General features: G+C 38.3%; 9 protein-coding genes across 12 annotated transcripts; 4 read left to right on the top strand and 5 right to left on the bottom strand.

Moving 5' to 3' along the window:
- The first annotated feature begins 335 nt into the window (after positions 1–335).
- On the top strand, positions 336–788 carry LOC18019878 (S-protein homolog 2). Its single transcript, XM_006402772.2, has one exon. The coding sequence runs from the start codon at positions 336–338 to the stop codon at positions 786–788; it is 453 nt and encodes a 150-aa protein (XP_006402835.2).
- Positions 789–1,522: 734 nt separating this feature from the next.
- LOC18019877 (protein GIGAS CELL1) lies at positions 1,523–3,281 on the top strand. The gene is made up of 3 exons (XM_006402771.2): positions 1,523–1,640; positions 1,954–2,327; positions 2,610–3,281. Exons 2-3 carry the CDS (start codon positions 1,959–1,961, stop codon positions 2,991–2,993), a joined length of 753 nt encoding a protein of 250 aa, XP_006402834.1. The 5' UTR covers positions 1,523–1,640; positions 1,954–1,958; the 3' UTR covers positions 2,994–3,281.
- Positions 3,282–3,723: 442 nt separating this feature from the next.
- LOC18019876 (SUMO-conjugating enzyme SCE1) lies at positions 3,724–5,642 on the bottom strand. Its single transcript, XM_006402770.2, has 5 exons — positions 5,485–5,642; positions 5,287–5,370; positions 4,367–4,519; positions 4,157–4,270; positions 3,724–4,041 (listed from the first exon to the last, which is right to left on the bottom strand). The coding sequence occupies exons 1-5, from the start codon at positions 5,551–5,553 to the stop codon at positions 3,979–3,981; spliced, it is 483 nt and encodes a 160-aa protein (XP_006402833.1). The 5' UTR covers positions 5,554–5,642; the 3' UTR covers positions 3,724–3,978.
- An 868-nt stretch (positions 5,643–6,510) lies between these two features.
- Positions 6,511–10,090, bottom strand: LOC18019875 (FT-interacting protein 1). Of its 2 annotated transcripts, none has more exons than XM_006402768.2 (3): positions 9,886–10,090; positions 9,113–9,167; positions 6,511–9,023 (listed from the first exon to the last, which is right to left on the bottom strand). In XM_006402768.2, exon 3 carries the CDS (start codon positions 9,001–9,003, stop codon positions 6,679–6,681), a length of 2,325 nt encoding a protein of 774 aa, XP_006402831.1. In that variant the 5' UTR covers positions 9,004–9,023; positions 9,113–9,167; positions 9,886–10,090; the 3' UTR covers positions 6,511–6,678. The 2 variants fall into 2 exon arrangements, with proteins under 2 accessions (XP_006402831.1, XP_006402832.1); XM_006402769.2 differs by having other exon boundaries at positions 9,819–10,089.
- Positions 10,091–13,527: 3,437 nt separating this feature from the next.
- LOC18019874 (TBCC domain-containing protein 1) lies at positions 13,528–17,511 on the top strand. The gene is made up of 9 exons (XM_006402767.2): positions 13,528–14,083; positions 14,897–15,031; positions 15,215–15,595; positions 15,712–15,816; positions 15,944–16,084; positions 16,405–16,608; positions 16,716–16,808; positions 16,890–17,001; positions 17,090–17,511. The coding sequence occupies exons 1-9, from the start codon at positions 13,577–13,579 to the stop codon at positions 17,131–17,133; spliced, it is 1,722 nt and encodes a 573-aa protein (XP_006402830.1). The 5' UTR covers positions 13,528–13,576; the 3' UTR covers positions 17,134–17,511.
- Positions 17,512–17,613: 102 nt separating this feature from the next.
- On the bottom strand, positions 17,614–19,436 carry LOC18019873 (outer envelope pore protein 16-3, chloroplastic/mitochondrial). 3 transcript variants are annotated; one of them, XM_006402764.2, is made up of 3 exons: positions 19,276–19,436; positions 18,438–18,794; positions 17,614–17,934 (listed from the first exon to the last, which is right to left on the bottom strand). In XM_006402764.2, the coding sequence occupies exons 2-3, from the start codon at positions 18,766–18,768 to the stop codon at positions 17,786–17,788; spliced, it is 480 nt and encodes a 159-aa protein (XP_006402827.1). In that variant the 5' UTR covers positions 18,769–18,794; positions 19,276–19,436; the 3' UTR covers positions 17,614–17,785. The 3 variants fall into 3 exon arrangements, with proteins under 3 accessions (XP_006402827.1, XP_006402829.1, XP_006402828.1); XM_006402766.2 differs by having other exon boundaries at positions 18,438–18,776; positions 19,276–19,393; XM_006402765.2 differs by having other exon boundaries at positions 18,438–18,773; positions 19,276–19,316.
- A 52-nt stretch (positions 19,437–19,488) lies between these two features.
- Positions 19,489–21,091, top strand: LOC18019805 (G patch domain-containing protein 11). Its single transcript, XM_006402763.2, has 4 exons — positions 19,489–19,637; positions 19,892–20,437; positions 20,579–20,644; positions 20,735–21,091. The coding sequence occupies exons 1-4, from the start codon at positions 19,503–19,505 to the stop codon at positions 20,792–20,794; spliced, it is 807 nt and encodes a 268-aa protein (XP_006402826.1). The 5' UTR covers positions 19,489–19,502; the 3' UTR covers positions 20,795–21,091.
- A 73-nt stretch (positions 21,092–21,164) lies between these two features.
- On the bottom strand, positions 21,165–22,900 carry LOC18019804 (squamosa promoter-binding-like protein 15). The gene is made up of 3 exons (XM_006402762.2): positions 22,485–22,900; positions 22,048–22,190; positions 21,165–21,978 (listed from the first exon to the last, which is right to left on the bottom strand). Exons 1-3 carry the CDS (start codon positions 22,811–22,813, stop codon positions 21,374–21,376), a joined length of 1,077 nt encoding a protein of 358 aa, XP_006402825.1. The 5' UTR covers positions 22,814–22,900; the 3' UTR covers positions 21,165–21,373.
- A 1,241-nt stretch (positions 22,901–24,141) lies between these two features.
- LOC18019803 lies at positions 24,142–25,804 on the bottom strand. Its single transcript, XM_006402761.2, has 2 exons — positions 25,357–25,804; positions 24,142–24,780 (listed from the first exon to the last, which is right to left on the bottom strand). Exon 2 carries the CDS (start codon positions 24,726–24,728, stop codon positions 24,312–24,314), a length of 417 nt encoding a protein of 138 aa, XP_006402824.1. The 5' UTR covers positions 24,729–24,780; positions 25,357–25,804; the 3' UTR covers positions 24,142–24,311.
- Positions 25,805–26,153: the final 349 nt, after the last annotated feature.

The raw sequence follows: 26,153 nt of genomic DNA, 5'->3' as shown, positions 1-26,153 counted from the left end.
TATTTACGTACTCTTTGTATATACTGAACAGACTATTGCAAACGTTAAAACAAAAGGTGTCTATAACATGAGCTTTAATACCCAAAAAAAAAAACTACACTTTTAAGCTTTAATTAAACGAAACAGCAAATGATGTGGCAAGCTTTTACTTAAGACTAGCGATTTTTATTTAGCAATAGAAACAACAACAACAAAAAATCACCAAGCTAGCTAGCGTTACAAGTTAAGAACAAAAAAAAAACACCTATAGTAATTACAACAGAAATTGTTTCCGCTATAAATATGAACTAATAGTCCTTACAAAAAATGAATAAAGAAAGAAACGTAGTAACATGATGGATTCCAATAAGAAACTGATAACTCTGATCATACTATCTTTGCTCGTGAGAGTAGCAATATCTGGAAAAGCTGGAGTAGTAATGGGAAGGGATATATACAAATGGAATTTTCTACCAAGAATATATGTATCCATCACAAACAATATCGACAGTGGTTTGAGGCTATATTATAGTTGTTCGTCAAATTATTTGCCTTTTCACAGAGAGGCTGCAGCGGGCGATTGGGCTTGGGTAGCTGATTTCAGGAAAAGCTTCTGGGGACAAACCCGGTGGGCTTGTACGTTTCAATTTGGTGGTGAAACGCATCATTTTGATATTTATAGAGATAACAGAGATAATGTTAAGAATTATCAGTGCCAATACTGCCGTTGGTCCATCAGAAGGAGCGGACCTTGTGCTCTCAATGCACAAACCGGGAAATATGATCTTTGTTATCCTTGGGATACATAAAAATATCAACTTATATATATATATATATATATATGTTATGTAATGATATAATAAAAAATAAATCAATGTCTTATTAACTTTCATGTTCACAGTAAAAGTTGCTTGTTTATGACATAGAGCCAAAGTTGTTAAGATCAACGTCTTTTGCCCCGAATAAAAACAAATCAGATCCAATATGCAACGTTAAAGAATAAATTTTAAAACTGTGGTCCGTTAAAGATATAGATAGTTTTTATATGTAGTTTGAAACTGTAATTTAATGATGTAATTAACAACCACTCTAAAGATCAGGTTTAATATTTGTTTCCATATTTATTAATTATGCGGTTTGAAAATCAACCTTTATTAGATTAGATGTAGGTGTAGGCTATATTTTATGGAAACAATTCGTCCGCAGAAGATTATTCCCTAATTACTTTTGTGTTATTAATTTAACTTATTAGGCAAAGAGCGGTCAGATCTGTGACCGTGAACGGTGATGATCTGGTTAGTTTGGCAAGGCGCACGGAAATTCAGATAGGCTCGTATGCAGACAACAATTACACTAGGTTTTCGAAGGGCAGAGTTGTAATCTCACAGACTAGGAACGGTAGGTGTTTGCTTATCCCGCCTCACATTGGAAATTTGAAATGGTTATGCACACATGTGATGTGAGAGACTGACTCGCTCTCGCACGTGCCAACGTTTGATTTGTTTCCCCAATATAATCCCGCTCAGGAGACGACCTTCAAAGAATGCCAGATCGTCACTCTCCCCCAGAAAGCTCTCTTTCTCTCTCATTGTCTCTACACATTTGACGAGGCCGCTCTTCGAGTTCAGTTCATCAATTGTTTATTGAAGGAAGATTCAGAGGTAAAGAATCTATGGTTCTTTTCTATAATTTCTCTAGTTGATTTGAGTAGACACATGACTGGGGGGTTTTATATTGTTCTTGTGAAATGATTTGATTCGAAAATTGGTGGGGTTTTTCAATTATGGCTTTGGGTAAAGAAGATTTGTGTTCTCCGTTTCTTGAGGTTTCTGCAATTCGTTTCTCTGCCGCTAATTTCGTGTTAATTGAGAGATTCTGACTCCGACTATAATTTCCTAGGGTTTCTCAGATGGATTTCGAATATGTTTGAGTCTTTAAGGGATTTCTCAAATCGATTATGTGTTCTTGTTTCAGAAACAATGCCAGAAGCAAGAGACCGAACCGAGAGGCCAGTGGATTACTCGGCGATATTTGTCAACAGACGCAGTCACGGTGTGTTACTCGACGAGCCAACCTCACGGCTCAGTCCAGTTCAGAGATTGCCGTCGGATTCTCAGGTGAATCCAGAACATGGCTCCATTGGCCGAGGATCTTTGGTTGGGACAAGCGGGCTTGTGAGAGGCAATTTCAGTTCATGGAGGCCTGGTAATGGCAATGGGAGATTTCCACAGGGAAGAGAGAATTTGCCTATGGTGTCTGCTAGGCGTGGAAGAGGTCGTGCCTCACCCAGTGTCTTGCCTTCTTGGTACCCAAGAACGCCTCTACGCGATATAACTCATATCATTCGGGTAAATTGACCAAACCCTTTTTGTGTGTTTTACCTTCTCATTCTTCTGCATATAATCAGTTTTTTTTTTGGGGTCTGGCATGGGTTTTTGCAGCTTAATTAAATGTTTGGACAATGGTTTTGCCGAGTCTTAGTGTGCTCATTGGTATTCGTAGTCCTTCTCTTCAGCTGAATTAGGAGTCAAGGCTTGCTTAGCCTTTCTGTGTTAGCTGAATCATAAAGTTTGTTGCCAAAGGCTTGCTTAGCCTGGCGATTGATTCTGTTTACACTATTCCAATTTTAGGCTATTGAGAGGAGAAGAAGAGCTGGTATGGGAGTAGGCGGCGATGGCCAAGAGATTGAGATCCCAACTCACCAACAAGTTGGTGTTCTTGAATCTCCAGCAGGTGAAGACAAATGCTTAATGGTGACTCCTGGTCCAGCTGTTGGATACAAGCGTAGTTGCCCACCGTCAACTGCTAAAGTCCATAAGATGTTGCTTGACATCAGTAACGAGGTATCTGAGGAAGATGAAGCAGGGTTCATCACACCCGAGAAGAAGCTACTCAATTCTATTGACATAGTGGAGAAGATTGTGATGGAGGAGATCCAGAAATTGAAGAGCACTCCTCGTGCAAAAAGGGAAGAGAGGGAGAAAAGGGTAAAGACTTTAATGTCAATGCGATGATCCACAGTTAGGGAGCAAACAAGTTAAAAGGTGTCTGCAGAGTGAGTACATCATCTTCCTGATGATATCAAAGTGAGATTTATGGGTCATCTGCTGATGATATTTTCTACGAGTTGGCTGGTTTCTTAGATTTGGTATCATTTTTCTGATGATTTTGCTAGAAGGGTCAATCATCTTTTGATGATTTTATAGGGATTTACTTTCGAAAAATCATTTTCCTGATGATAGAACAGATCAGGAATCATCTGCTGATGATAATATCATAGGAAGGATTATACTTTTGATAGTTCACACATTATGTTTGTTGAGTCTTCACTTTAGACATTTTTTCCTTGTAGAAGAATTTCGTTCTTGTTACGTTGAATAATTGGAATATGTATATAAGTCCTGAATTTTGGTTTTGTTACTAAAATTTTGGTGATATCCTTTTACCTTACCTATTTCCGTAGACTTGATCTTCGATCCCGAATCCTGAGTTTTGCTAATTAATTTCGACTTCAGCAAACAACTAAGAATACACAAAAGCACGTAATTACGTTATATGTCTTTGCTCAGTAAAGAGGAGAGAGATGCATTTGCTGGGCAAAAATAAAGAGATCGAACTTCCAAGTGTAAAGTACATAGTTTCAAGTTGGACGCATCTTTTCTTTATTAACAAAAGAAGATTCATTAGTGAAAAGATTTCAGATACCAGATTTATCTTGGTTATAATATAGAAAAGAGCACATAATGGACCAGAGAACATAGTTTATGTTTTATATAGAAGCAAACACCAACCGAATCAGTACTAAGAATATTAACAGTTAATAGAGAAAGAAAAAGAGGATTTTCTTCGAAAATAAAGAGATTCTAGTACTGTCATAAAGGTGCCAAAATGAGGAGTTTTAAACCACCCATGACATTTAAAACCACAATCAACAACGACACAAGACCACAAAAGATTCAGAGTTTGTCATCAGTTTTGGTGTTCCTTTTTAAAGGGGTTTTAGACAATGGGAGGATACTGCTTGGACTGCAGCTTAACCCTTTTCTTGTACTCAGCTGCATCCTGCACATTTTCAATCAAATTGTATCTCATCAAGATGAAGTCACAATTCCTGGTTCAAATGTTTCAGAAACTATGCCATAATTCGTGTTTTGAGCTATTGTTGCTGCGTATATACCTGAATGAAGAGATGATAACCATCAGTCTGTGCAGGGTCAGCAGGGTTAGGCGTGTCAAGTAAATCCTGAATACCGACAAGAATCTGCTTCACTGTGATGGCTGGTCTCCACCCCTATAAACATAACCATATCAACAGCGAGCTTGAGGATTACGAATATCGATTTTGGTCAGGGAGAAATGCAAAGAAAGAAATCAGAAGAGTACTTACGTAATCCTCGTTAAGGATTGAGAGACAGACTGTTCCTGATGGATAGACATTAGGGTGGAAAAAGCCTTGAGGGAATTTGCATTTGGGAGGCTTGCTTGGATAGTCCTCGCTGAAGTGCATCGTTAATGGAAAGAATCCACCTTCCCAATCAGTCTGCAGTGTCATGTAAATTTAGCTATGAAAAAAAATAGTTCAAGCAAGATACTAGCGATCACTTTTATCAGTCATGTTGCAGATATTGAAAAGCCAATTAAATCCAAGTAGGATACGGAGCTGAGCTCAGATTCCATGTCATTTTCTAGACCAAATTTTTACACACCAATTCAGAGATGACAGCTATACTCTTTCTACTAACATTCACAACGAATAACGGGAAGAATCATCCACCTTCGCAAATCAGTCTGAAGTTTCATGTTTAATTAGCAATGAATAATAGCTAAAGAATGATATTAGCAATTACTCTTGTACTAACTACTAACACTCTCATTAGCGAATGATATTAGCAATACTCTTGTACTAACACTCTCATTAGCAATGGATGTATTAGCAATTACTCTTGTACTAACACTCTCATTAGCGATGAACCAGGTTGAAAAGCTAAGCATGGTCACAGAGCAGAGTTCAAATTCAATTACATTTCCAAGACCAGAATTTTATGCACCAATTCAGAACATCACAAGTAAAGATAAACAAAGAGATTTACAGCTACTCTTTCAAAAAAAAAAAAGATAATCTTTCCATAGATTCATGTGTAAGCAAAATAACACAAATCGTATAAGAGAGACAAACAAAATCCACGAACCCTAACTTTACTTCTTCATTTTGGTTTCTAGTACTAATCGGAAGCTGATACACACAAGCAGAGGTATAAGAAAACGCATCAACCCAAAAATTTCGTATTTGTATTAGTTTATACTTACCCCGGCTTTACCAGGAATAGTGCAATGCCACACCATTAGATTCACAGTCCCATCAGGCCCAGTCTCTGGCTTCGCTACAAAACCCTAATTTCACCATCAACAAACGAATAAATCCCATCAGTTGTAATCAAAAGACCAACGAAAACCAAAATCCAAAAATCAGAATCAAAATGGAGGAATATAGAAGAGAGTACGGACATGAGGATGATTCTTCCTCCACGATTTCCTCTCCTCCGCTAAACGACCACGAGCGATTCCACTAGCCATCTCTTTTTCGCTGTAAGTCTCTCCCTTTCTATCTATCTATCTCTCCTTGTTTTTTTTTTTCCTCTATGAGCTCTCTTCCAATCTCTCTCTCTCTATATATAACTGGAAGAAGAAGACAAGGCAGAGGGATTGGGGAAAAATTAAGGAAGTTACAGATTTGCCCCTTTGTTAAAGCCGGGAAAGGGTAATCGGAGTATTGTACGGTCCAGATTTCGCGGCGAATAAATGTCCTTTCGTCCTACTTCTTTTGGTCCTTTAATGAATTGACCGGTCAATAATTAAATAAAAATCTTTAAATAACGAAGAAAGGCGTAAAGAAAAAGTCAAATGGATATTGGCGTGAAACCTACGCGATGAAAGTATATTGAAACCTAAAAAAGCTACCAAAAGATTCTCTCTCAGCCGTAACGTATCCCATTTTCCACGTGGCCCATCAAACCAGTTCCGGGCCCATTAACTTTTGTGTTCGTAAGCTTAATTATTTCCCTCTTCTCAATGGTGGGTGCAGAATAAGCATCTCAAAAACAATTTGGCTGGTTAGTAGTCAAAAGCAAATCGTGGTATGTCGAAACTTTGTCCAAGCTAAAATTATTCAACCGTTTAAAATGAATATTTTGGATAAATTTGTGCTAATTAATCAAAGCTGTTACATAAATTTTGTCATCATATAACCTGCATATTTCCATATTACTGTTTATTATCTAATGTATGTTCTTTGCAGTTACTCTTAAACCAATTCTCTTTTGTATGTCTTACAAAAACTTGGTTCTACTTGACACTGTGTCTTCAAACTTGTAATGAGTTTGTTGAAGAAATGACCATACCATTATCTAACCTCACATCTCACCATCGCAACCAAGCTCCTAACTCAATCAAACAAAGAGACTATGACAAACTAACCAAAACAGAGAACATCAAAACCACACAGAAACTTCTTTACTACTTCAAAAACGAAAGTTTTTCCAAAAGGTCTTAATAATGTTAAAACCAAACGAATACATCATCATAATAATAACACCAAGAAAATAGTCATGACTTTAACAAGACAAACTAACAGCCTGGAGGAATTTTCTTTGAAGATGGCAAGGAATATCTGAGAGATCGAAAGCCAGTTTTCTTTTCAGGTCAGAGCATGCAATCAGTTCTTGCAGGAAGCCTCCTGAAGAAATTGAGAGGAACTGATGGTAGCCTGTATCTGAACCTCGGATGTCTCAGAACATAGATTCCAATTAGAAGAGCCACGACCTGGAAAGGTGTCACATAGAGAACAATAGCAGCAATCAAGCAGAACAAGACGAAGATTGCGGTTGCACGCGGATCACGCCAGCTCAGCAGAGACTGAAGCCTTTCTCCTTGAGTTGCAAGATCACCAACAACTGTCTGAATCCTCCCAGCAATACTCCTCAACCTGTCATACCTCATCCTGACAATGTCAGATGGTCGGGAAGTAGGAAAAGTGTCGAACTCTTCATCTAGCTCGTCCGGGTGGGCTGAGTCAGCGTGAGAGAGACGTGTGTCCATGTGAGGCGGATGCCTCGGTCTCCAACGGTAGTACCAGACACCGATGAGGAAGAGGTAGAGGAAGATGGTGGGCAAGATCAGTTCGGGATAGAGCACAAGGATGATGAACAAGAGATGGATCAAGACTGTTGTGATCGGATTCTTCCAGTTGCAGATCTGTTCAAACCATTTTCCTACTGCGATTAACCCGCTCAAAACTCCCATGATCCTGAAAAAGTTTGCTTTGCTTCTCCGCATACTCCACATGTGAGAACCCACATCAAGCATATACTCAACTACTTCTTTTCTTAGAGGTGGCTCTGCTCGGGTTAGCCTCATCGAGACAATCTGAGTCGCTTGATGCCTCAAGTTATCTAGCTGGCTAACAGTTAGAGGATGAATGTAATGCATCTTCGGTAAGAGAGGCACTGAGTACAAATACATCATGTTGAGCAATGAAGAGCACGTGAATCTCACAGCCAAATGAATTTCTCCCATCTTCTTGACTCCATTGGGATGAAGAACCAAAAGAGGGTATGAGTGTGTGTAGACTCGATCAGTCTCGAGAGTAGAAAGCCGGATCCTTACCTTCCCGATTCTTGAATCTTTTGCTCCTCCGTTCTTCTCACCCCCTCCATGGAGATGGCAGTTATCAAAAACTCCAACAGTAAGAACCGTACACGGATCAAAAACCTCCCAAGTATATTGCTCGTTCCATCTTGGGGTAAAGCTGTCAATGATTGTCCTTGTTCGAATCCATTTCTGTCCGTACTTTGCCACACAATATGCATCTGTGGTTCCTCGACCTTCTTTAGCTTTCATAGGCATCAGACCAGTAGCATTCAAGATCCCCAATTCTAGCACACCGATGTTAGGCTTCCATAGTTGCTTCGCTGTTGGTCTAAGATCACTGCTGTAATGTGTAGACTCATCAAGAACGTGATACCCACCTTCCAAACAAATCCTCATGTGAATCCTGCTAGCGAATTTGGTCTCCTTCTTCTCTCCATCGACCATGATATGCTTCTCGAGGTTATACCACCTGCTGTTCACCGGTCTGTGGTCAAACCTTCTGTCCAGATACTGCAACGGGATTGCACATCTCCCTAAAACTTCATCTTTGTTAGGAGCAACTCTGTCTTCCACGCTGAGAATCAAAGGTTCCTCAAATGGCTCAGCTGCTACAAACATCAAATCCTCATTCCACATAGGGTTAATAGTCCTGCTTTGCGAGACTCTAGTCCTCAACGCCTGGTTTCCCACAATAGCTTTAACATAAACCTCGGGATATCTCCCCTTATCGCTTGGTATCAAATCTTGAGCTTCAATGACATTAACCCTGAGGTACCAAAGCTTAGGCGATAAATAAACCTTGGACCGGATGTTGGCAAGAGCATCAGTTCCACTAACTGTTGCAGCATCTGAGTGCCAAGCTTCAGGGAAAGCTTCATCAGCTTGAGTACCAAACCAAACAGCCAACATAAGCTCCCCTTTGACTTTATTATCTTTCCTATCCTCGAGCCTATACCATTGAGGCGCCAAGGGACTGTCAGGAGGAACTCTCTTAGGTACCTCGTTCAAATCAAACACAACACGACCAATCAAATCATCTTTCACAAAATCCTTGTCCTTGACAGTAACTTCAAGGAAAGAAGCTTGAATCCTATCTTTGGAAAAGGCGAAGACTTGGTTCCACTCGGGATTCGACTTCTTCTCGAAATGCCGTGTGGTTCCTTTGTAGTTTCCAAGCTTAACCTCAACATAAGGGTCACAACTACCAGTCATGTCCTTCCCAGGCAACTCCTTTGCCTTCACCACACGAACATAGAGATACTGCATTTGCTCCACAAGGTCATAAGTGCTTGTAAGCTTATCCCCAGAGACTTTGCCTCCACCGAGATGAGGTCTTGTCTCCTTCAAGGAGAAATCTTCAGGAGGTGGTCTCTGCATCTTGTAAGCTTGAGAAGACCCTACACACACACAAAAAAAAATCGCAAATTTTGATTGTTAAACATTCACATTCACTATAGCTAAAAAGGGCAATAAATATTACACTTACACAGATTATGGATACGGATGGGTTTCAGCTACTTCTATACTTCAAATCACCAGATCTGAGACAAAGACACCATTTGAAGGAGAATTAAGAATTTAGAAGCAAACAGGAAACAAAAAGATTTATGGTGAGTAAGTAAAAGAAAACTCAGGTTTTGGGTAGGTGAGAAAATGCAGAAAAAACACTAAAAGTGAATGTAACTTGAAAAAGATTCTCGAATAAAGCATCGCATTTTCTAGATCATAAACAACCTCGTTTGCATCTCCGAGGCAGAATCTAACGGCACAAAATCGTGAATCAACAAAAAAAGAGAAAAAAAAAAGAATCATCGTTTACTTCACTTCATCGAAAACAACTTTATATCGGAAACACAAACCAAAAACAATGACACAACGCGAATTACGCTGTGCTGAAGAATTTATTTTCCTTCAGAAAAATTTGAAATCTCAATCTCTTCTTTCAATTTTTTTTTTGTTCCTCGATTCAATGAGAGAGACCAAAGCAGAAAACGACAGAGAAAGAAAAATAAATGAAAATAATTCCACGGAAGAAAAAAGCTGATAGCATGCGAGTTGGAGAAATCAAAGCCAAAGATTAACAAGCAATACAACCACTAAGAATGCTCAAAATCCATGGAAAAAAAAATGCAGAAAGGCAGTTAAGGGATGATTAGGAAATTAAAAAGATGGTGAAATCTAACAATACACACCTTAGATCTTCAAAAAAAAAACTATACAAAACCACCGATGAGAAGAACAGTTCTAGAAATGATTTACGCAGGTTTTGAAAATCTCCATCCTTCATAAGTTAGAAACTCCTCTCTTGTTCGTCGTTTGTTTCAACCCAATAAAGGAAAAATGAAGAGGAGACTAGTAAAAGCAGAGGATAGGCACTGGGAAAGGGAAACTTCTAGAGAGAGAAAAAGAAAAAACATTGAAGGAGAGGGAGAGAGAGAGAAGGTTTTGTGGCTCTCTTGTTTGTTGTCTTCTTCTTTCCTTTGCTTTTTCTACAGTTTCCACTATTTTTTTTTTACTGATGAATGTATATATAGTTATATACACACAACCAAAAAAAATAAAAAAATATAAGAGACATACGGAAATGTGGCGCTATAAAATCGAGGTGGGGTCCATGTAAAATCACGCAAGACATACCTCTCCGTTTTGAATCCCACACGTGTGGAGACGACGGTTCAACGTTTTATTTCAACGGCGGTCGTTTTTTAAAACATAAATAATCGTCGTTGTTATCATGCATTTTAGCAGTTTAATTTTGCAGATAATTATTTTAACAAATACTCATTTCCACTGTAGTGTGTACTTGTATGCAAATTTATTTAATTAGATTATGGAAGAAGAAGAAGATTAAACAGAAAAAAATTGGAAAAAGTAGAAAAAGAAGAAACACTAGTCATCGTTCGGATTCCTCGATGTTCTGCACCCTCCCGTTTTGACGAAGCTTTATGTGTACATACAAAGCCGTATTTCGCTTTCTCTGGACCCCGATGATTTTTTTTTTTTTTTTTTTGCTAAAGAAAACTTCCATTTACGGTCCTGTTTTTATTGGTACTGTAGTATTTTATTGTGAAGAAATCGAGTAAATACTGGTCCTAATTGACGTATTATATTCACCTCACACTAGTCTAATGAATGAACTAACGATTAGTAAAAAAGAAAAGAAAAAGAGAAGAGGTATACATGTATTGAGTGAATTGCAGCAAGAAAATATTTACAATCACTTGTTTTTGTTGTCTTCGTGTTTTCTTTCCACAATTTACCTTAAATGTCTAAAACCGTAACTCACACATATACGTATTTCTTTATAAAGCAATTTTTTTTTCTTTGAGAAGGATAAAGGATTTTCTTTGTCATGTGCTTGCTGGTCACGACTCACTACTTTTGCTTCTTTTACAAAATTGTGTTTTCCGTGTTAGAAAATTAATATATTACAAAGAGGAAACATCACGATGCCTTCGGTGAATGACATGTAGAAGAAAAAAAGGGTAGCTTTGAATACTTTTGTGTACAGTAGTCCCAAACACTACAAAATTGGGATTTCTTGTACATGAAATTTATGAATCTTGGTCGGCTCTTTTGGTTATTTTTTTCTCTTGATGATGGTGTAGTTATTTTCTTTTATTCCTTTTGATGATAATGATGATGATATATGTGTTTGATTACTCGTATATATGCCACTATTCAGATTTTATAGTCACTTTATTAAAATTATAAAATTACTATAAATGATGTCTCTAATTATTTAAAATATCAAGATCTATTCGGTCGTTACATGTTTTCTTCTTTATACTACCCAGTTAAAGATGGACTATATACACGTAAACGAACTTTTCTGGATTAGGTCTTTACTTGGTTATAACTGAAAAAAAAAATCAACATTATCGGAGTATATTTATAGGACTTTGTTTTTCTAACAACTAAACTGGAGTAGAAGTAAGCAGTTTACAAAACCAAGTTATATGGATCCAAATTGGTATTACGGACAAAATGTCTATATCTATGTCTATTTCCATTTGTCCGCTTATTTTTATTATTATTTATGAAACAAAGATGGGACATAGATGTATTAATATAGCATATATTTTGTAACCGTTGCCCTTTCTTAATATTCGATTTGTTACTTACTGTCAGTGTTCAAGAAAGCGTTAAGCGCTAGACAGGCGATAATACTAGGTGATTTTTAGACGTTTTAAACGTTTACAAATAAATAAATTTATTATATAATTTATAGAATGTAATATATAAAATTATACAGTTTGTTTATAAATAATAAAGTTTACATATTATATATCTTAAATATATTCAAAATTTAAATTATACATAAAAAACAAAAAAAACTTATAAATATTATATATAAAAAATGTTTAAAAAGTAACCGTCACGGTTTATGAACACTTAATGCTTAGACAGACGGTTTATCAATGTCTAGTGTCCTAGGCGGCCGCCTAAACCGATTTTTAGAGCCTAAACCGATTTTTAGAACCCTGATTATTGTTTTGTTTGTCTTGTTACTCATCTTAATACTTACGATTTTTTAATGCCTAATACGTGGAACCTTTACTAAAGAAGAGGCCGTCTTCTTCTTTTCCGTTCTATCTTTATGATGTGCGACCGAGAAGCGAATGCTTCTTCTCCAAGTATTTGGAATTATATTAACCATTATATTAACCAAAAGTATGTGACATTTTTTTCCGATAAACAAAAATATTAAAATATAACTTTTGGAAAGGGGGAAAAAAGGGAAGAACTTGGTAATCGTTACAAACGACACGTCTCGCTCATGCTACGATCGGAAATTGTTGAGTTTCGACTTCGAGATATCCAATCCACCGTTTACCACCGACTACGATATACAATAAAAACTAGTAGTAATAATTTGAGTGTTATAAGAAGACAAATATAAATCAAAGTTTTCAAAAAGTTTAAATTACTATCTTTTAATATCTCGGTTAGATATTAGAAGGTACGTCAATGTGTTAAACGTTTGTAACCACTTGTCAAAATATTATGCTTCTCTCAATAGAGGAGGGGCTAAATACAACCACTCACGATTGTAGTATCGTTGCAATTGCACATTAGGACTGCAACCATCTTAAATGTTCACGGTAATTGTATTGTGCTAGTTTGATAATGTTCGTGGCCTTGACGATTATACTGTAAATATTGTCCCATATTTAACTACTGATTAATGATTAGCTTTTAAAACTGGCCAATTAATTACTCAGCTTAACTATTTTAATCCCAAGCTGATAGTGTTGACTTTCACACTATGTCGTTAAATACAGGTTTCTTAAACAAGCGGAAAAAATCATACTGTAAATTGTTTATTTTTTTCCCTTGTTAAAGGGGTTTCTTCTGTAAATTGCAAGTTTAGGCTTTCGTTAATAATAAATAAATAAAAATTGCAATAACTGTTGTGTTTCTGCCAAAACTTCCGTTTCTCCTTTTCGTTCACACAAACCTCCAATAACGATTAAAAATGACAATTTTTCTTTTTGTCACAAACACATTTCATTTACTGATTAAAGACAACGATGAGAAGTTACAAAATTAATTTTGGTTATCAGTAACAAAGTATGTTTACCGGTATTCCTACAACAGTATAGGTTTACGACTTATGATTATTGTATTACCTTTTACTTTTTTTTTGACAATGTTTATCACCTAACTTATTGCCTAACAAAAATTAAATGCGAATTGCATTCATTTCAAGGGTCCTCTTTTATTAACTACTATCATCGCTCCTCTGACGTGTCATAGCTGGGATCAAAGGTTAATTTACTCGTAAATCCAACGACCAACGAAATGAGGTACAGGTTAATAGCATACACGTGCGCGCACTATAGCCGTCTCTCTCCTCTTCCCTCTTCAATGACATTATTCGTCACCCAAAGAAAGATCTGCAACTTCACCACCGGACCAGTTTCTCTCTCTTCTCGCACGAGGAACCATGACTGAAGAACAAGACCTCATCGACCAATCACCACCTCCTTCAGCACCCGACCCTGAAACTAACCCGAACCCGAATCCGAATTCAGTTATCCATCCGAGACGGGTGTCTTTCGAGCACGGACTCCTCCCGATCCAGAAGCTCGTTTTTACCGACCCGATCCAAACCCTAGCTCCCGTCAAGCAAAAGCTGGCCGATGCCGCCTCGAATAACCGCGTCGGATCGGCTGCAGTCGCCGACGTTCTCCAGATCTCCGGCGACCATGCGCGTCTCGTTCTCGAGACTCTCGGTTCGGTTCTCCATTCCGAGTCCGATCCTCTGGTTCGAGCGAAACCAGAAGAAGTTGATTCCGTCGGAGCTGACTTGCGGGATCTAATTTTGTTTCTGTACATTCAATCGTATAAGAAATTGCTGCCTAGGACGCACAAGGACTCCGCTGCGGTGGCCGATGTTTGGCCTTCGACTTCCGCTTTTGATGGATACTTGTCGGCGTTATCCCCAATTCAGGCAAGTTTGTTACTTTTTTTTTGCCCCCTTATTATAATGTGCCTCAAGTAATATTCAGTGATCCCCTCTGCGATCTATTTGGTGTGGGAATGGAATTAACTTAGTTGAAATATGAAAACAGAACGTGGTAGCTCTATTAAGAGGGTTAGAGAATCATTTTCTTTCCATTTTGCATTGAATTCAACAAAATTTTGTAATGCAAGCTAAAGTTTTTGGTTTGATTTACCTGAAACCTAGAGTAAAGCAAAGTTGCAAGTTTGGGTGTTTCTTCGAATTGATGGTGGAAGTAGTGTTTAGATGTATGTCCGTAATAATTCTCAATGGAAACGATGTTCGTATTCTAAATGCATACTGACTTATTGCTTCAAATACGAAACTGTTTGTCTTCTTGTGGTGAAGGTATTGATGTAATATCATTGTATTTGAAGCTACATCAAATAAGCATGCTAATGTTAATGTTGCCATGTTGCTGTAGTGTGAGATACTTGTATCAGGTTCTTGGTGTTTGAAATGCGCGCATTGGCACATGCTTTTAGTAATATTTACCTATTCATTTCGGTAACTTGTTCATTTTTATCATCTCTTAAATGCCTGTCCCGTTTCTTTGATGACTCTGGGGCAATGGTTACTGCGCGACTCCTGTGACATTCTCATTCCTGTTTGTGGTAGGGCTGGTCTATTGTGTCTTTGAGGATGCAGTCATCTTATTTAATATTTCTTATCGTTTCATCGGTCATTGTTCTTCGGTATGCTTTTGTTTCCCATCACATGGGTCTAAAATGTTAGTTATATTTCCTTTTCATCAATTTGCAGCTTGTTCGCAGCAACAGCCGTCGGTTTATGCCATCACAAGCAGATGATGAAGCTCATCAATTGTCATATCTGCAAAAACATTTAGCAAACATCATTTCTCTCCTTGCAGAGCCTGTAGAAGGAGAAGAATCACTGGTATGTGTTAGTCTTTCTTTATTTTCTCGAGAAGAGTCACTGTTTCTACAGAGCATGATATAAAATTTGACGTTGGAATAAGAATTCTTCAGGGAATGAAAGAGAACACAAGTCTCAAGCTAGATGCTTATTTCATGATGGTTCAAACTAAATAAATTGTTTTGCTTGTTCAATATCTTTCAGGTTCTCTCTATGGAGGCTTTTGAGCACCTGGCTTTTCTTCTTCAGTTTGGTGATAAGGGTTCTGATGTATCTCCACTGAGCCAATCTACTCCATTTTTTGCAAATTCTGATCCGGATATGCCTGCTGTTCCAGTCCCTGCTTCCCAAGTGCATGAATGGCTTCTGCAAAACATAGCTACCGCTTTAGAAAGCATTACTGAGAGAATTTCTGGGAAAGAGAACGGGCCTTCTAATGCCTCTGATCAAGACGATGCGATGTCAGATGCTTGTGCTGCTCCCAACAAGGTTGCACCCAGTGGTAAAGGCCCGTGTTTAATCGAAGGAGTCTCCAAGACTTCACTTGTTAAGCAGGCCTCCGATCTAAGGGGTAGATCTGTGAAGGTTCGCTGTGAACAACTGATTTGTGTTTAAATACAGTTGGATTACTCTTTGCTCCAGTTCTCCTACCAGTCATGTAGTCGAACTCATGTCAACTAAATGTTCCGTGTATTTTGCAGGTTGTCAATTGCCATGATTCTGTTATCTATCTTTTAGCTCCATTGAGATATGCAACTGTGCATGGATGTTCTGATACTACTATAGTTCTGGGAGCTGTTGGCAAGGTATGACACAATAATCCTTTCGTCTTTCTCATTAGCGGAGATATTCAAGGCAACATTTCAGAGGTTAAAATATGTGCCAATTTTTACTAGAAGATGCAGAAAATCAATTTCTCATTTACTTCTGCAGGCATTAAGAGTTGAGCACTGTGAGAGAGTTCATGTGATTGCAGCTGCCAAACGAGTGTGCATCGCCAATTGCCGTGAATGTGTATTCTTCTTGGGAGTAAATCAGCGACCACTGATTGTTGGTGATAACCACAAACTGCAGGTGAAGCCTCTCTCTCACAAGTATTTATATCATATTGCATAGTGCATACGCAACTCTTCTTTACTTTTATGATTAAAGCTAAAATTAGTGAAGAGGCAAGACTTTTTACTAGCATTAGTTTGGTAAATATGCTCTTCTGGACATGTGAACTGAGTTTAGTGGAAATATCTTCGCGGTGTTATCCATTCATTAGTTTATAGTGTTGATGAAGATATTGATTAAGAAATACCTCTTAGTCTGATGTTTGCTTCGAGAGAGTGTCATAGAACAGGTTTCTAGTAGTTACAGGCTTCTAAAAAATCTGTTTGGTGTTTTTCCAGGTGGCTCCATATAATACATATTACTCTCATTTGGAGGAGCACATGAGTGAGGTAGGGGTTGAGCCAACTATCAACAAATGGGACAAACCATTGGCACTGGGAGCAGTGGATCCACATGACTCACTGTCACATCCTGCCGGTGTCGCAGATGCACAGGCTGAAACGGCTGCTTGTGTAGACCCTGACCAGTTCATAAACTTTTTGGTACACACTGTTTTTATTGGTCTAATTTGACTCTGATAACCGGTGAATGCTATTCAAGAATCATCTAATCACATGTTTTATCTGTGGTATCAATGTCTGTGGTGAAGATCCCAACCTGGTTTAGCGGCGAGGAGATTGGTTCGACGAAAGACAATCCTTTTCCATTGCCAGATGCTTACATGGCAGCTCAGCAGAGAAATGTATGTTTTTACGTTTTTCTTTAGTAAGAAATGGAGCACTTGTTCGCATCTTCCTAACTCCAATATTTTTGGTTTCATCAGCTTAAGAGCCTTGAAGAAACAAGACGATCGCTAAGAGAAACGCCTCTGGAAGAAAACCGGAAAAAGGAGCTATCAAGCGCACTCCATGTTTATTTCAAAGACTGGCTCTATGGTAAGAACTTTCGAAATCAAAACCCACTCTACTTTACGTGCATCATATATTTGGTTTTGACTCTCTGTTTCTGCTGTGAATCTGACAGCAAGTGGGAATATAAGGCAACTCTACTGCCTACAAGGTGACTAATAATGAAAAATAATACCAAGTGGAAGATCTTTCGTTCCTGTAGAGCTCTCTCGATCATATTGTGGCATATTGCTAGCGAAGAAATCCAAGATCCAGAAAAAAAGAAAAGAAGGAAAAAGAGAAATCAGCCTGATTTGTAGTTTGGAACCAATACGCACCACGTAACTTATCTGCACAGAACACCTCCCCTAAAGCTTTCCTTTAGATTAATATTTTCTTTTATTCTGCTTTGGTTGTTCCTTTTGACATTTCAATCCCTCGTTTTTGTCCTCTTTTCTCCTTTTTTTTCTTTCAAAATCTCATTTTCGAACAGAGCATGATGGCTTCCTTGAATTGTTATAACATATAAAGCAGAAATTGCAAAACTTTTTTTTGATATTATTGTCTTGTCTTAGCTCGGAGGAAGTAGTTCGAATCCCTCCAACCTATTAGCATACAGAGATGAACTGATTTGTCCGAACGGAAGAGTTAGATAACAAGTAGACGCAATAATTTTTTTATTGTAGAAACATTCCGACATAGATATGGGAAATTGCAGAGTAATCTCCAGATACAAAACAAAAAGACATGGAAGATCTTAAGAATTCAGGATCAGCTAATAATGTTTTGTTGCTACTTTCTCCACAATAGCTTTTCGTCACCATCAGGGTAATCAAGAATCAGCTTCGGCTCTCTTCTCGACGGTGTATGGATAGTATTCTCTACCCGTGTCTACTCTCGTGGTCTGGCCACCAGAATCGATCAAAGCCGAGGTGATTGCAAGAGCAGCACCTGCAGATATTGCGGTTGGGATGCTCCTTGCTGTAAAAGAGGAACAAATGCAACCAAAACCCGGATTACAATGGCATAGAAGCAAATGTTGTAGTATGTATATGTAGATTTCTAACAACAGAATAACCAAAACCTCTATATGGACTTTCGGTTTGTACACTATGACTATCACCAGATAAAAAGCTAATAAGTATGCTTCGGAAAACCGTAGAGCAAATCTGTATAGTACTAGTAGAGGCTAAAACTGTGGTATTATGGTCATAATCGTGTTTGGTACTCTTAAGAGTGACAGATTCTTGGAAACAATAGAGTTTGTTCCACATCATAAAACTCATATTGCTTCTAGTTAATTCAACAGATAACTCAAACAACCTAACAGATAACTCAAACAGCGTATCAATCCCAAACCTGGATCCTAGATTCTACATAATGGAATTCATAGTTCATAGCCCATTGTTAAAGAACAACAAGAACGAATCATTGAGACACTAGTTCTACACTGACGCAGCCAAAAAAAGAACTGGATGAGTTACCTTTATAGCCAAGAACAGAGGCTCCAGCAACGAAACCCCCAATAGAACCGTTGAAAAAATCCCTCTTAGCTCTATAGTTCTGCACCAACTGTTCAACACCGATGAAAACACCTCCGATGGCAGCAAATGTCAGCCCATGGCTTCCCATCATCTTCAGTGTTCTGATGAGTCCTGGAAGAGCAACATTTCTTTCGACACGAGGGACGTCTTTCCATGTTGCCACGACAGTCCCGTAAATAGTCCCAGCTGCAAAACCAGTCACAGCACCTTTGATCGTCTTCATCATCGCTCCATCTTCCTCTTCCAGGTATCTCATTTCAGAAGGATCCATGATTTCTTCTACGGATAAAGCTTAATCTTTTACGTCAAATCACAAAGAAAATTGGTAAAACTGAGTGCGAAATACACAACTTTTAGGAATTAAGTTCCTATTGCTCAAATGGGTTCTATGGTCTAAACCGACATCGGGCAATAGAGCCTCAGTAATCGAGCAGTGAGAAACTGGAAATGAATGCAAAATGAAGCAAAGACACGAATTTGCAGGAGTTTCGTCAAAAATTCTACGCCTCTCAAATCACAATTGGGCTCTAATTTGTTTGATCCACTACCAGATCGTTGATATACAACATACATGAAACGATCATCAGGCTTAAGAACACAGATTACAAGTGGAGAGCAATGGATCATAGAAACGGAGATTTGATTAATGTAGGAGCAACGCTCCTAGGTGTGGAAGCTCTACAAAGTCGTAATCCGGAATCCAATACTAACAAGCAGAGAAATTTACGGAAATAACGAAAAAAAGGAAAAGAATAGTGGAGATTCATCGTAAATTTACCTTGGGAACTCGAAGAACTGAGAGATGGAAAAGAAGACAGATGCAGCAGAGAAGCAAAAATGTATATCTCCGATGTTCTTCAGCGACGAGACGCCTGCGCGAGAGAAAGCCCAAGTTCGATCTAGATAATCTTTTTGGGCCTCATTATAAAGCCCATTAATTTACTCTTTCTCTTCTTTTTTTTTGGTTATGCCCTCTCTCCGTCGTCGCAAGCTCCGTCGGCAATAATGGCAGAATCGACGAGAAATCTGACTGGGCTCGGAGGGGAATCAGCGAAATACGAAGAAGAAGAGAATGATGACTACATGGGAGACCTGTCTCAGTTCATCCCACCTGAGCTTACCCAAACCTCCAAAAGAAAGGTATTTACAGTTACAGGACAAAGTTTCCAACTTTTTAGATAAAAGCTTGCCCTTTTGCGGAATTTCTCTGATTGATTACGAGTGGGTACAAATATTTAGTTCGTTTATCATCTGTCTTTTGGTGGGTGTTGTATATTTCAATTCGTTTACCCTTATTGAAGAAGTGTGATTTGAAATTTAGTTGAAAGTCCAGAGTTCACTTGTTGATCTCTTAGTAAGAAAATGCAAGTGCTAATCATCTGAGTGCTTTGCAGGAATCTGAAAAGAAAACTGTAATCTCTGAACCATCTCGGAAGAAGTTAAAGAATCTCAATTGGCACGAGAGGCGAAGATTGGAGAAAGAGAGGAAGCAAATAGAAGAGGATGAGCAGACACTGGCTCGTATAGAAGACACCCCGATTGGAGAATCTAACGTAGGTTTTAAGCTATTGAAGCAAATGGGTTACAAACCAGGCTTTGCTCTTGGTAAAGAAGGGTCAGGTAGAGCTGAGCCAGTGACCATGGATATTCGAAGGTCGAGGGCCGGTGTGGGAAGAGAGGATCCACATAAGGAAAAGAAGAAAAGAGAGGTGATTGAGGCGGAGAATGAGAAGAGAAAGGTTGAGGAAATGTTGGAGGATTTCGGGTCGAGACAGAAGTGTCAATGGCGTAATAAAAGAGTTGTGATTAACTTTAAGAAGGCCAAGGCAGCTCTTGATCAGCTTGAGAACGTAGAAGTTGTTCCCAAGAAGAAAAACGAGGAAGATGGGGATGGTAAGCCTGATGAAGAAGAGGAAGAAGAGGAGGAGATCACTGAAGAGGTACGTTGTCTAGAAAACAAGAATTGGCACTGGTTTGGTGTTTCTGGTCGAGTAGAGTTCGAGGCTCCCAGTTGACAATTTGAGAGTCAACATTGTTCTTTATGTTCTTGAGGATGACAATTTCAGCTTTACTCATTGCAGGATTTGCAAGAGATATTAATGAAACTGAGAGATGAACATCGGTATTGCCCTTTTTGCGGGTTCCAGGTAATTGATACGTTCATCATTGTTTTTGCCAATGCTAAGTATTGAGTTTGTGTAAGTATGCTAACAAAACTTTCACGATATGTGAATCAGTATGAAACGACTGAAGCTCTTCTTTCCAATTGCCCTGGCGTAGACGAGGATGATCACTAGATAAGTCAAAGTGCTATGGAATTGAAAGCACACAAACGCAATTTATGTTTGCAGAAGCTTGGAGTCAGGCTGAAAATTTCATGGTTATGTGGCTGAAGAGGAAGCTTGAGACAGGAGAAAGAGTGTTTGCAGTCGCATAAGCGGGTAGGTGAAGAGGTACACACTAAAGGATTTTAAGGACTTGTTAATTCCCATATATGATATAACTCATGCTTTGATGGATAGTAGAATGATAAAAGCATGTAAGAACTCCGATTTGATTAACAATATCTAATTTGATGACGATGTTTCTGATTCTCAAACTAAGTAAAAGTGCGTTTCTATTGGATGTAAACAAAACAAAGAGATCATCACTAAAAAACAACTGGCTTAAAGATGAAGACAAAAACCATTAAAATAATATCCAAATCAAAGGCCATTATCTGGCATAATTGTCTGGAGTAGCATAGAACAGATAATTTGATAAGATCTTGCGACTATCAAGTCTTAGTAGTAACCTTTCACAGGTGAGGCTCTTGGTGCAGATGAACAAGTTAATCCAAGAAAAAGTCTTTAAAAGGTGAAAGAGAAAAAAAAGACTCAAAGAGACCAATTGAAATGTTGAGGAGAAGAGTCATAAGCTCTTGTGTTCTCAGGTTCCATGTATTGCCTCAGAACCTGCTGATGAAGAGACGACTCGAATCCACCCATTGTGGTGCCATTGTTTCTATGGAAATCATCTTGCTCAGAGATTTGCCTCAGTCCCAAAACAGGAGACATATCCTGTGAGTTGCTCTTTTCGCCCGCCATGATTTCCCATGTTTGGTTAAGGTACTGATGCTGGATTATAACGGGCGGTGGCTGAGCCATTGTAACCCTATCGGCGATCGTCGACTCGAAACCTGAAGCTGGTCGCCAGATATTGGTTGATGTCTGAAGTTGTTGTTGTTGCTGCTGCGGAATTGTGTTTGAGTTTGACAGAAGAGAGAGAGCACAGTTTGAGTCTGTGCTAATATTGTTCACCATCTCTGAACGTGTTGTGGTGGTAAAGCTTGAGCTTCCATGTGCGAAAACATTCATAACTTGATGGTTTTCCCTTTCCGGGTAAATCTGCCACGGTGCAGACCGTCGCATCACTGATCTTGCGGTTGTCCACGTAGTAGGATCTCCCAAAACGCTTCTAATCATGGCAGCATTGGCGTTTCCTGTCACCATAAAAAGGTATAAAGAACTTGTTTTTAAGGCACATTGAGCTGAAAAGTGTGAGATCTTACCGTAAAGAGATGGAGCGAGTCTAGAGCAACGAGAAGTCAAAAGAGTCGTTGTGGCTTGTGGCTTTCTTCGTCGTTCGTTATGACAAGCGAGCCGTCTTCGACAACTTCGTTTCTCTGAGTCAAACTCAGATAGCTGGTGAAACCTGAATGATATAAAGAGAAAAGAAGCTTCAACAAAAAGCAACGTAATAATTCATATTATTATCTCCAGATACAAGAGAGACAAGATCACATTAATAACTAGCTGTAAAGTTTTATAAGACTCTTCATAGACGTTAAGAGCCAAAGCAAACACAAAAAAAAAAAGACAAAAAGGGGTCAAAACAAGATAAAGCTTAAAGCTTTAGTTTCCTTTAAGACTCTTCCGATCACCGGGAGTGGCAAAAAGAGTAAATAAATTAGAGGGTGAAAATTGTTTAAAAAGAAAGAAGAGAAACCTGCTACATTGCTGGCAAAACCTTTGATGAAGACCATCGACAATGACTTTAGATGATTTAGAGTGAATACAACAAACTTTATGTCTCGAGTAGTAAGTTTTTACATTGCTTAGATCCATTTTACAACCTTCCACTTGGCACCTCGCCGTCAACGACTTACGAACCGCTTTAACCCGGTTCTTGCTTGACCCGGCTCCGGATCCCGATCCATCCTCGAAGTAGATCTTCTGACCAAACCTGAGTCCACCACTGAGTGAAGAAGATGACTCGGTGGAGGAAGAACCACCAGAACGAGTCCGGTTCTTACCCGAGTCCATTAGTAACTCCATAATGGTTTTTGGTTTCCTCTTACTCAGACAGAGAAAGAAATGCCTTTGTTCATCTCTCTCTCTGTAAGTACTGAGCCTGGAAATAGAAAGGACGAAGGAAGAAGAAAAGAAAAAAAAAGTGGTTTTGCTGATTTTAGTTGTTGCTGTCTCTTAAAAGATCAGAGAGAAAGAGAGTAAGAGAGAAAGAGAGAGAGAGAGAAGCTGACAAAAGAAGAGACACTCAAGAGTGATTGATACTAGGCCACGACAGCTACGAATTTTCGCGTTTGCGTTTTGGGGATGTTGGGTGCGTTGATTGGTGTTTTTTGTTGTAATTTGTAATGAACATATATACACACAAAAGGCGTGTGGAATATTTTTTATTTCTTCTTTAACGTACACAATGATATCCTTAAATGAGACCAGGGAACATAACTCCCATGTAAAATCTAGCTGTTTATTCTACAATTATTAGTTAAATGATGTTAAAATGTTAACCTTTATTGTAGTTTGTAGATATGAGCTGACCAAAGACCTATAAATGGATGATGGTTGGTTTATGTTGTTGTATAAATACAATAGCTAGCTATACTATTGCTACTAATTAAAGAGCAGCAGAAACAACAATAATAGGACATTAGTAGTTTAAAAATACAACAGTAGAAAGAATAGAGAATTATGGGCAGAGAGACAGAGAGTGTTGGAACTCAACTAAGGATGTGACTCTTCAAGGAACTAGTAGGTTATCGAACCATTTCAGAATGGTTCAGTTCTGCTTTGTTTTCTAAAAATATTTGTTGTTCTCTCACTCACTCTCTTTTTTCTTTTTCTTTTTTCTTTTTGCAATTAGAACCTTTTTTTTTTGACATCTTCTTTTTGCAATTAGATTTGTTGTTCTTTTCACAATATCCAATGCAACATCTTTCTTGGTAAATTAAACCAAAATTATTATTCTTTTCAAAAGGGAGTATGGGAAGTTCGATTCGTGGTCATGTATCCATCAGAATCTGTGTACTTAAAATTTTCATTGGGTTGTGTGTATCAGTTAGCTTCTACTATTCCTTTTGTGTTTGCTTTATTACACAATCTGGCTCCTTTCTTTTCATTTCCAAAATGTTAATAATCCTGAAAAAAAGCCTAAAGCCGTAGTCTCGCTTGACTAATTTCCATATCTTCTTGATATTTTTTTCCTGGAAAAGTAAAATTTTGATTCTTTTGTTCTTCTTCCTACTCTGAAACTTTTTGTTATTTTTTTTTCCACTTTTCACAACTCATAAATGTTGCATTTCATAGTTTTAGGATCTACTCTGTTCACAAAAGATAATAGTTTCAAAACGCCATGAAAACTAGGACAATGGGCAGTGTCCGAAAAACTCGAAAATCCTGATTCCATATATGAAAACAAAAACGCAGCCGCATAAAACTCGTGTCCTAACAACAAAAGTATTTCAATAAAAAGAAGAAAACAAAAAAAAAAAAAACAAAAGTGCGGTTCCAAAAGCATTTTAAGAACCTCTTTTCAAATCCCATTACATTCAACAACTGCTTCCGCAGCTCGTCTTGGTTTGTTCTTCCTTCTGCTCCCATTTTGTCTAAACCCAATAGATGATGACTTCACTGAATCATCTGTGCTTAATTTCGATCCTAACCCATTCTCTTCTTCGGTTATATTGCTCTCTTTAGACTCTACTGGTTTCTTCCTCTTCCTCCCATTCTCAGTCACTTCTTCTTTACTTGTTACTACTGAACCATTTGTATCATCATCCTTTTCTTCTTCCTTCTCCAGGATCTCATCTTCTCCTTCGGTTTCATCTTTCACCGGCTTCTGTGGCCTTCCTCTTCTCCTGTAAGCTGGAATCTTTTCTTCCTCACCGCTTCCACGATCTTCTCTAGCAGTAGCATTCTGCCTCTTGCCTTTTCCTCTACCTCTTCTCATAACTCTATTCGATTCTACGAAACCAAAAGCCTCAAGCAAGTAGACAAGAAACCTGCAAGTTAAAAAGGTTGTTTCTTTCACATACTGAAGGGCTATTTCAATTCAAACACACACTTGAACTTGTCTTAAGAGAGCTAAAGGTTAGAGCATTGAAAATGTGAAAGCATTGTCCTTTTTTTCCATATCCACAAAATTGGTGATGATTCAGTTAATAGACACTCCATTTAGGATCACATGTACATGAGGAACTATTCATTGACTAAACAGGGTCAAGCGCAATCATCAACAGGAAAGCAAGATTTCATTACAGGGATTTATAAGCAACACAACATTTCAGTTACAGCTAGACATTGAACTATTTGATGTCTTCAAAACCTATCATTTCCAACTCAGTAGTAACCTCAAACTAAGCTAAAAGCAAGTTCAATCCATTATCTTTCAAGAAAACTAATTGCATGAACAGTCCAAGGAGAAAAACAATCCCTAATTACCTTCCAATCTATTCAAAACTTCTACAGAACAGTCAACACAGGATTCACTACCACCAAAAACACAGAGAGAAAGAGAGAGAGAGAGAGAGAGAGAGAGAGAGAGAGAGAGAGAGAGAGAGAGAGAGAGAGAGACTCACCTGTGAACTCATTGCTCAGAATGAGACAAACAAACCCAATCAGAAACCCCAAAAGGATTTCTCTTTTCTAATTTTTTTCTTGGGGTTTCGATCTATCTGCTCAAATGTTTCTACAACCAACAACTAAAATTAGCAGAGAGAGCACAACCCAGATCAGAAGAAACACTGAGTTTATAAAAGAAAGTGATAAAACCAAGCAGAAGAATCGAATTAAAATCCAAAGGATAAGAGTTCAAAGAAAGAGATCTAAGGGAAAGACAAGGAAAGAAAACGAAGAGAAAGAGCAGCAGCAACAACAACAAGTAGTGTTGGTTGAAAGTTTCGTTGAAAGAAAAAAATGATTGCTTTCAAAAAGAGTTCTTTTTTTCTTCTTCTTGCTTCTGTGAAGCTAAATAAAAAACCGTAAGAATGACGCTTTCCTCTCACTCCCACCATCACAGTGACTCAAATTGGATCTTAAGCCCGTTGAAGATGGATACGGATTCCTCCACACGCGCTCCATTTGGCGCGTGCTTTCACATTCTACTCGTTTTCGTTTCGAACTTGGTTGGATAAGAGTCATAAAGACAGCTAACAGCCGCGTGACCGCGTCGAATCGATCATCAAAGATTTGAAAAACAGATATTTCTTTTCTGGGCATCACAAAAAGATATTGGTCTTTTAGGCCCAATTAGACTTTAGGATCCAAGATGCCATTCCTTCTGTATATATGAGATTACAAGCCCATTAGCAGCCCAATTATATCTTAACATCATTACCGAACATATTATACATAACATTTACCCCCATGCTCGAGA

This window comes from Eutrema salsugineum, unplaced genomic scaffold (assembly GCF_000478725.1).
Source record: "Eutrema salsugineum unplaced genomic scaffold, Eutsalg1_0 scaffold_19, whole genome shotgun sequence".
Classification (NCBI taxonomy): domain Eukaryota; kingdom Viridiplantae; phylum Streptophyta; class Magnoliopsida; order Brassicales; family Brassicaceae; genus Eutrema; species Eutrema salsugineum.
The sequence above is the reverse complement of the archived record's forward strand: the minus strand, read 5'-3'. Positions and strand labels throughout refer to the sequence as shown.

Excerpts from the sequence above, each read along its gene's own strand:
- LOC18019805 (XM_006402763.2), top strand. The coding sequence starts at position 19,503 with ATGGCAGAATCGACGAGAAATCTGACTGGGCTCGGAGGGGAATCAGCG. Across the intron at positions 20,438-20,578 it reads AGGAGGAGATCACTGAAGAG|GATTTGCAAGAGATATTAAT; the intron begins GTACGTTGTCTA and ends TACTCATTGCAG. Across the intron at positions 20,645-20,734 it reads GCCCTTTTTGCGGGTTCCAG|TATGAAACGACTGAAGCTCT; the intron begins GTAATTGATACG and ends TATGTGAATCAG.
- LOC18019803 (XM_006402761.2), bottom strand. The coding sequence starts at position 24,728 with ATGAGAAGAGGTAGAGGAAAAGGCAAGAGGCAGAATGCTACTGCTAGA.
- LOC18019804 (XM_006402762.2), bottom strand. The coding sequence starts at position 22,813 with ATGGAGTTACTAATGGACTCGGGTAAGAACCGGACTCGTTCTGGTGGT. Across the intron at positions 22,191-22,484 it reads TTTTGCCAGCAATGTAGCAG|GTTTCACCAGCTATCTGAGT; the intron begins GTTTCTCTTCTT and ends TATATCATTCAG. Across the intron at positions 21,979-22,047 it reads ACTCGCTCCATCTCTTTACG|GAAACGCCAATGCTGCCATG; the intron begins GTAAGATCTCAC and ends TTATGGTGACAG.
- LOC18019875 (XM_006402768.2), bottom strand. The coding sequence starts at position 9,003 with ATGCAGAGACCACCTCCTGAAGATTTCTCCTTGAAGGAGACAAGACCT.
- LOC18019877 (XM_006402771.2), top strand. The coding sequence starts at position 1,959 with ATGCCAGAAGCAAGAGACCGAACCGAGAGGCCAGTGGATTACTCGGCG. Across the intron at positions 2,328-2,609 it reads ATATAACTCATATCATTCGG|GCTATTGAGAGGAGAAGAAG; the intron begins GTAAATTGACCA and ends TTCCAATTTTAG.
- LOC18019874 (XM_006402767.2), top strand. The coding sequence starts at position 13,577 with ATGACTGAAGAACAAGACCTCATCGACCAATCACCACCTCCTTCAGCA. Across the intron at positions 14,084-14,896 it reads CGGCGTTATCCCCAATTCAG|CTTGTTCGCAGCAACAGCCG; the intron begins GCAAGTTTGTTA and ends ATCAATTTGCAG. Across the intron at positions 17,002-17,089 it reads TTTCAAAGACTGGCTCTATG|CAAGTGGGAATATAAGGCAA; the intron begins GTAAGAACTTTC and ends TGAATCTGACAG.
- LOC18019878 (XM_006402772.2), top strand. The coding sequence starts at position 336 with ATGGATTCCAATAAGAAACTGATAACTCTGATCATACTATCTTTGCTC.
- LOC18019876 (XM_006402770.2), bottom strand. The coding sequence starts at position 5,553 with ATGGCTAGTGGAATCGCTCGTGGTCGTTTAGCGGAGGAGAGGAAATCG. Across the intron at positions 5,371-5,484 it reads GGAGGAAGAATCATCCTCAT|GGTTTTGTAGCGAAGCCAGA; the intron begins GTCCGTACTCTC and ends TGGTGAAATTAG. Across the intron at positions 4,271-4,366 it reads CAATCCTTAACGAGGATTAC|GGGTGGAGACCAGCCATCAC; the intron begins GTAAGTACTCTT and ends TTATGTTTATAG.
- LOC18019873 (XM_006402764.2), bottom strand. The coding sequence starts at position 18,768 with ATGGATCCTTCTGAAATGAGATACCTGGAAGAGGAAGATGGAGCGATG. Across the intron at positions 17,935-18,437 it reads CTCTGTTCTTGGCTATAAAG|CAAGGAGCATCCCAACCGCA; the intron begins GTAACTCATCCA and ends CCTCTTTTACAG.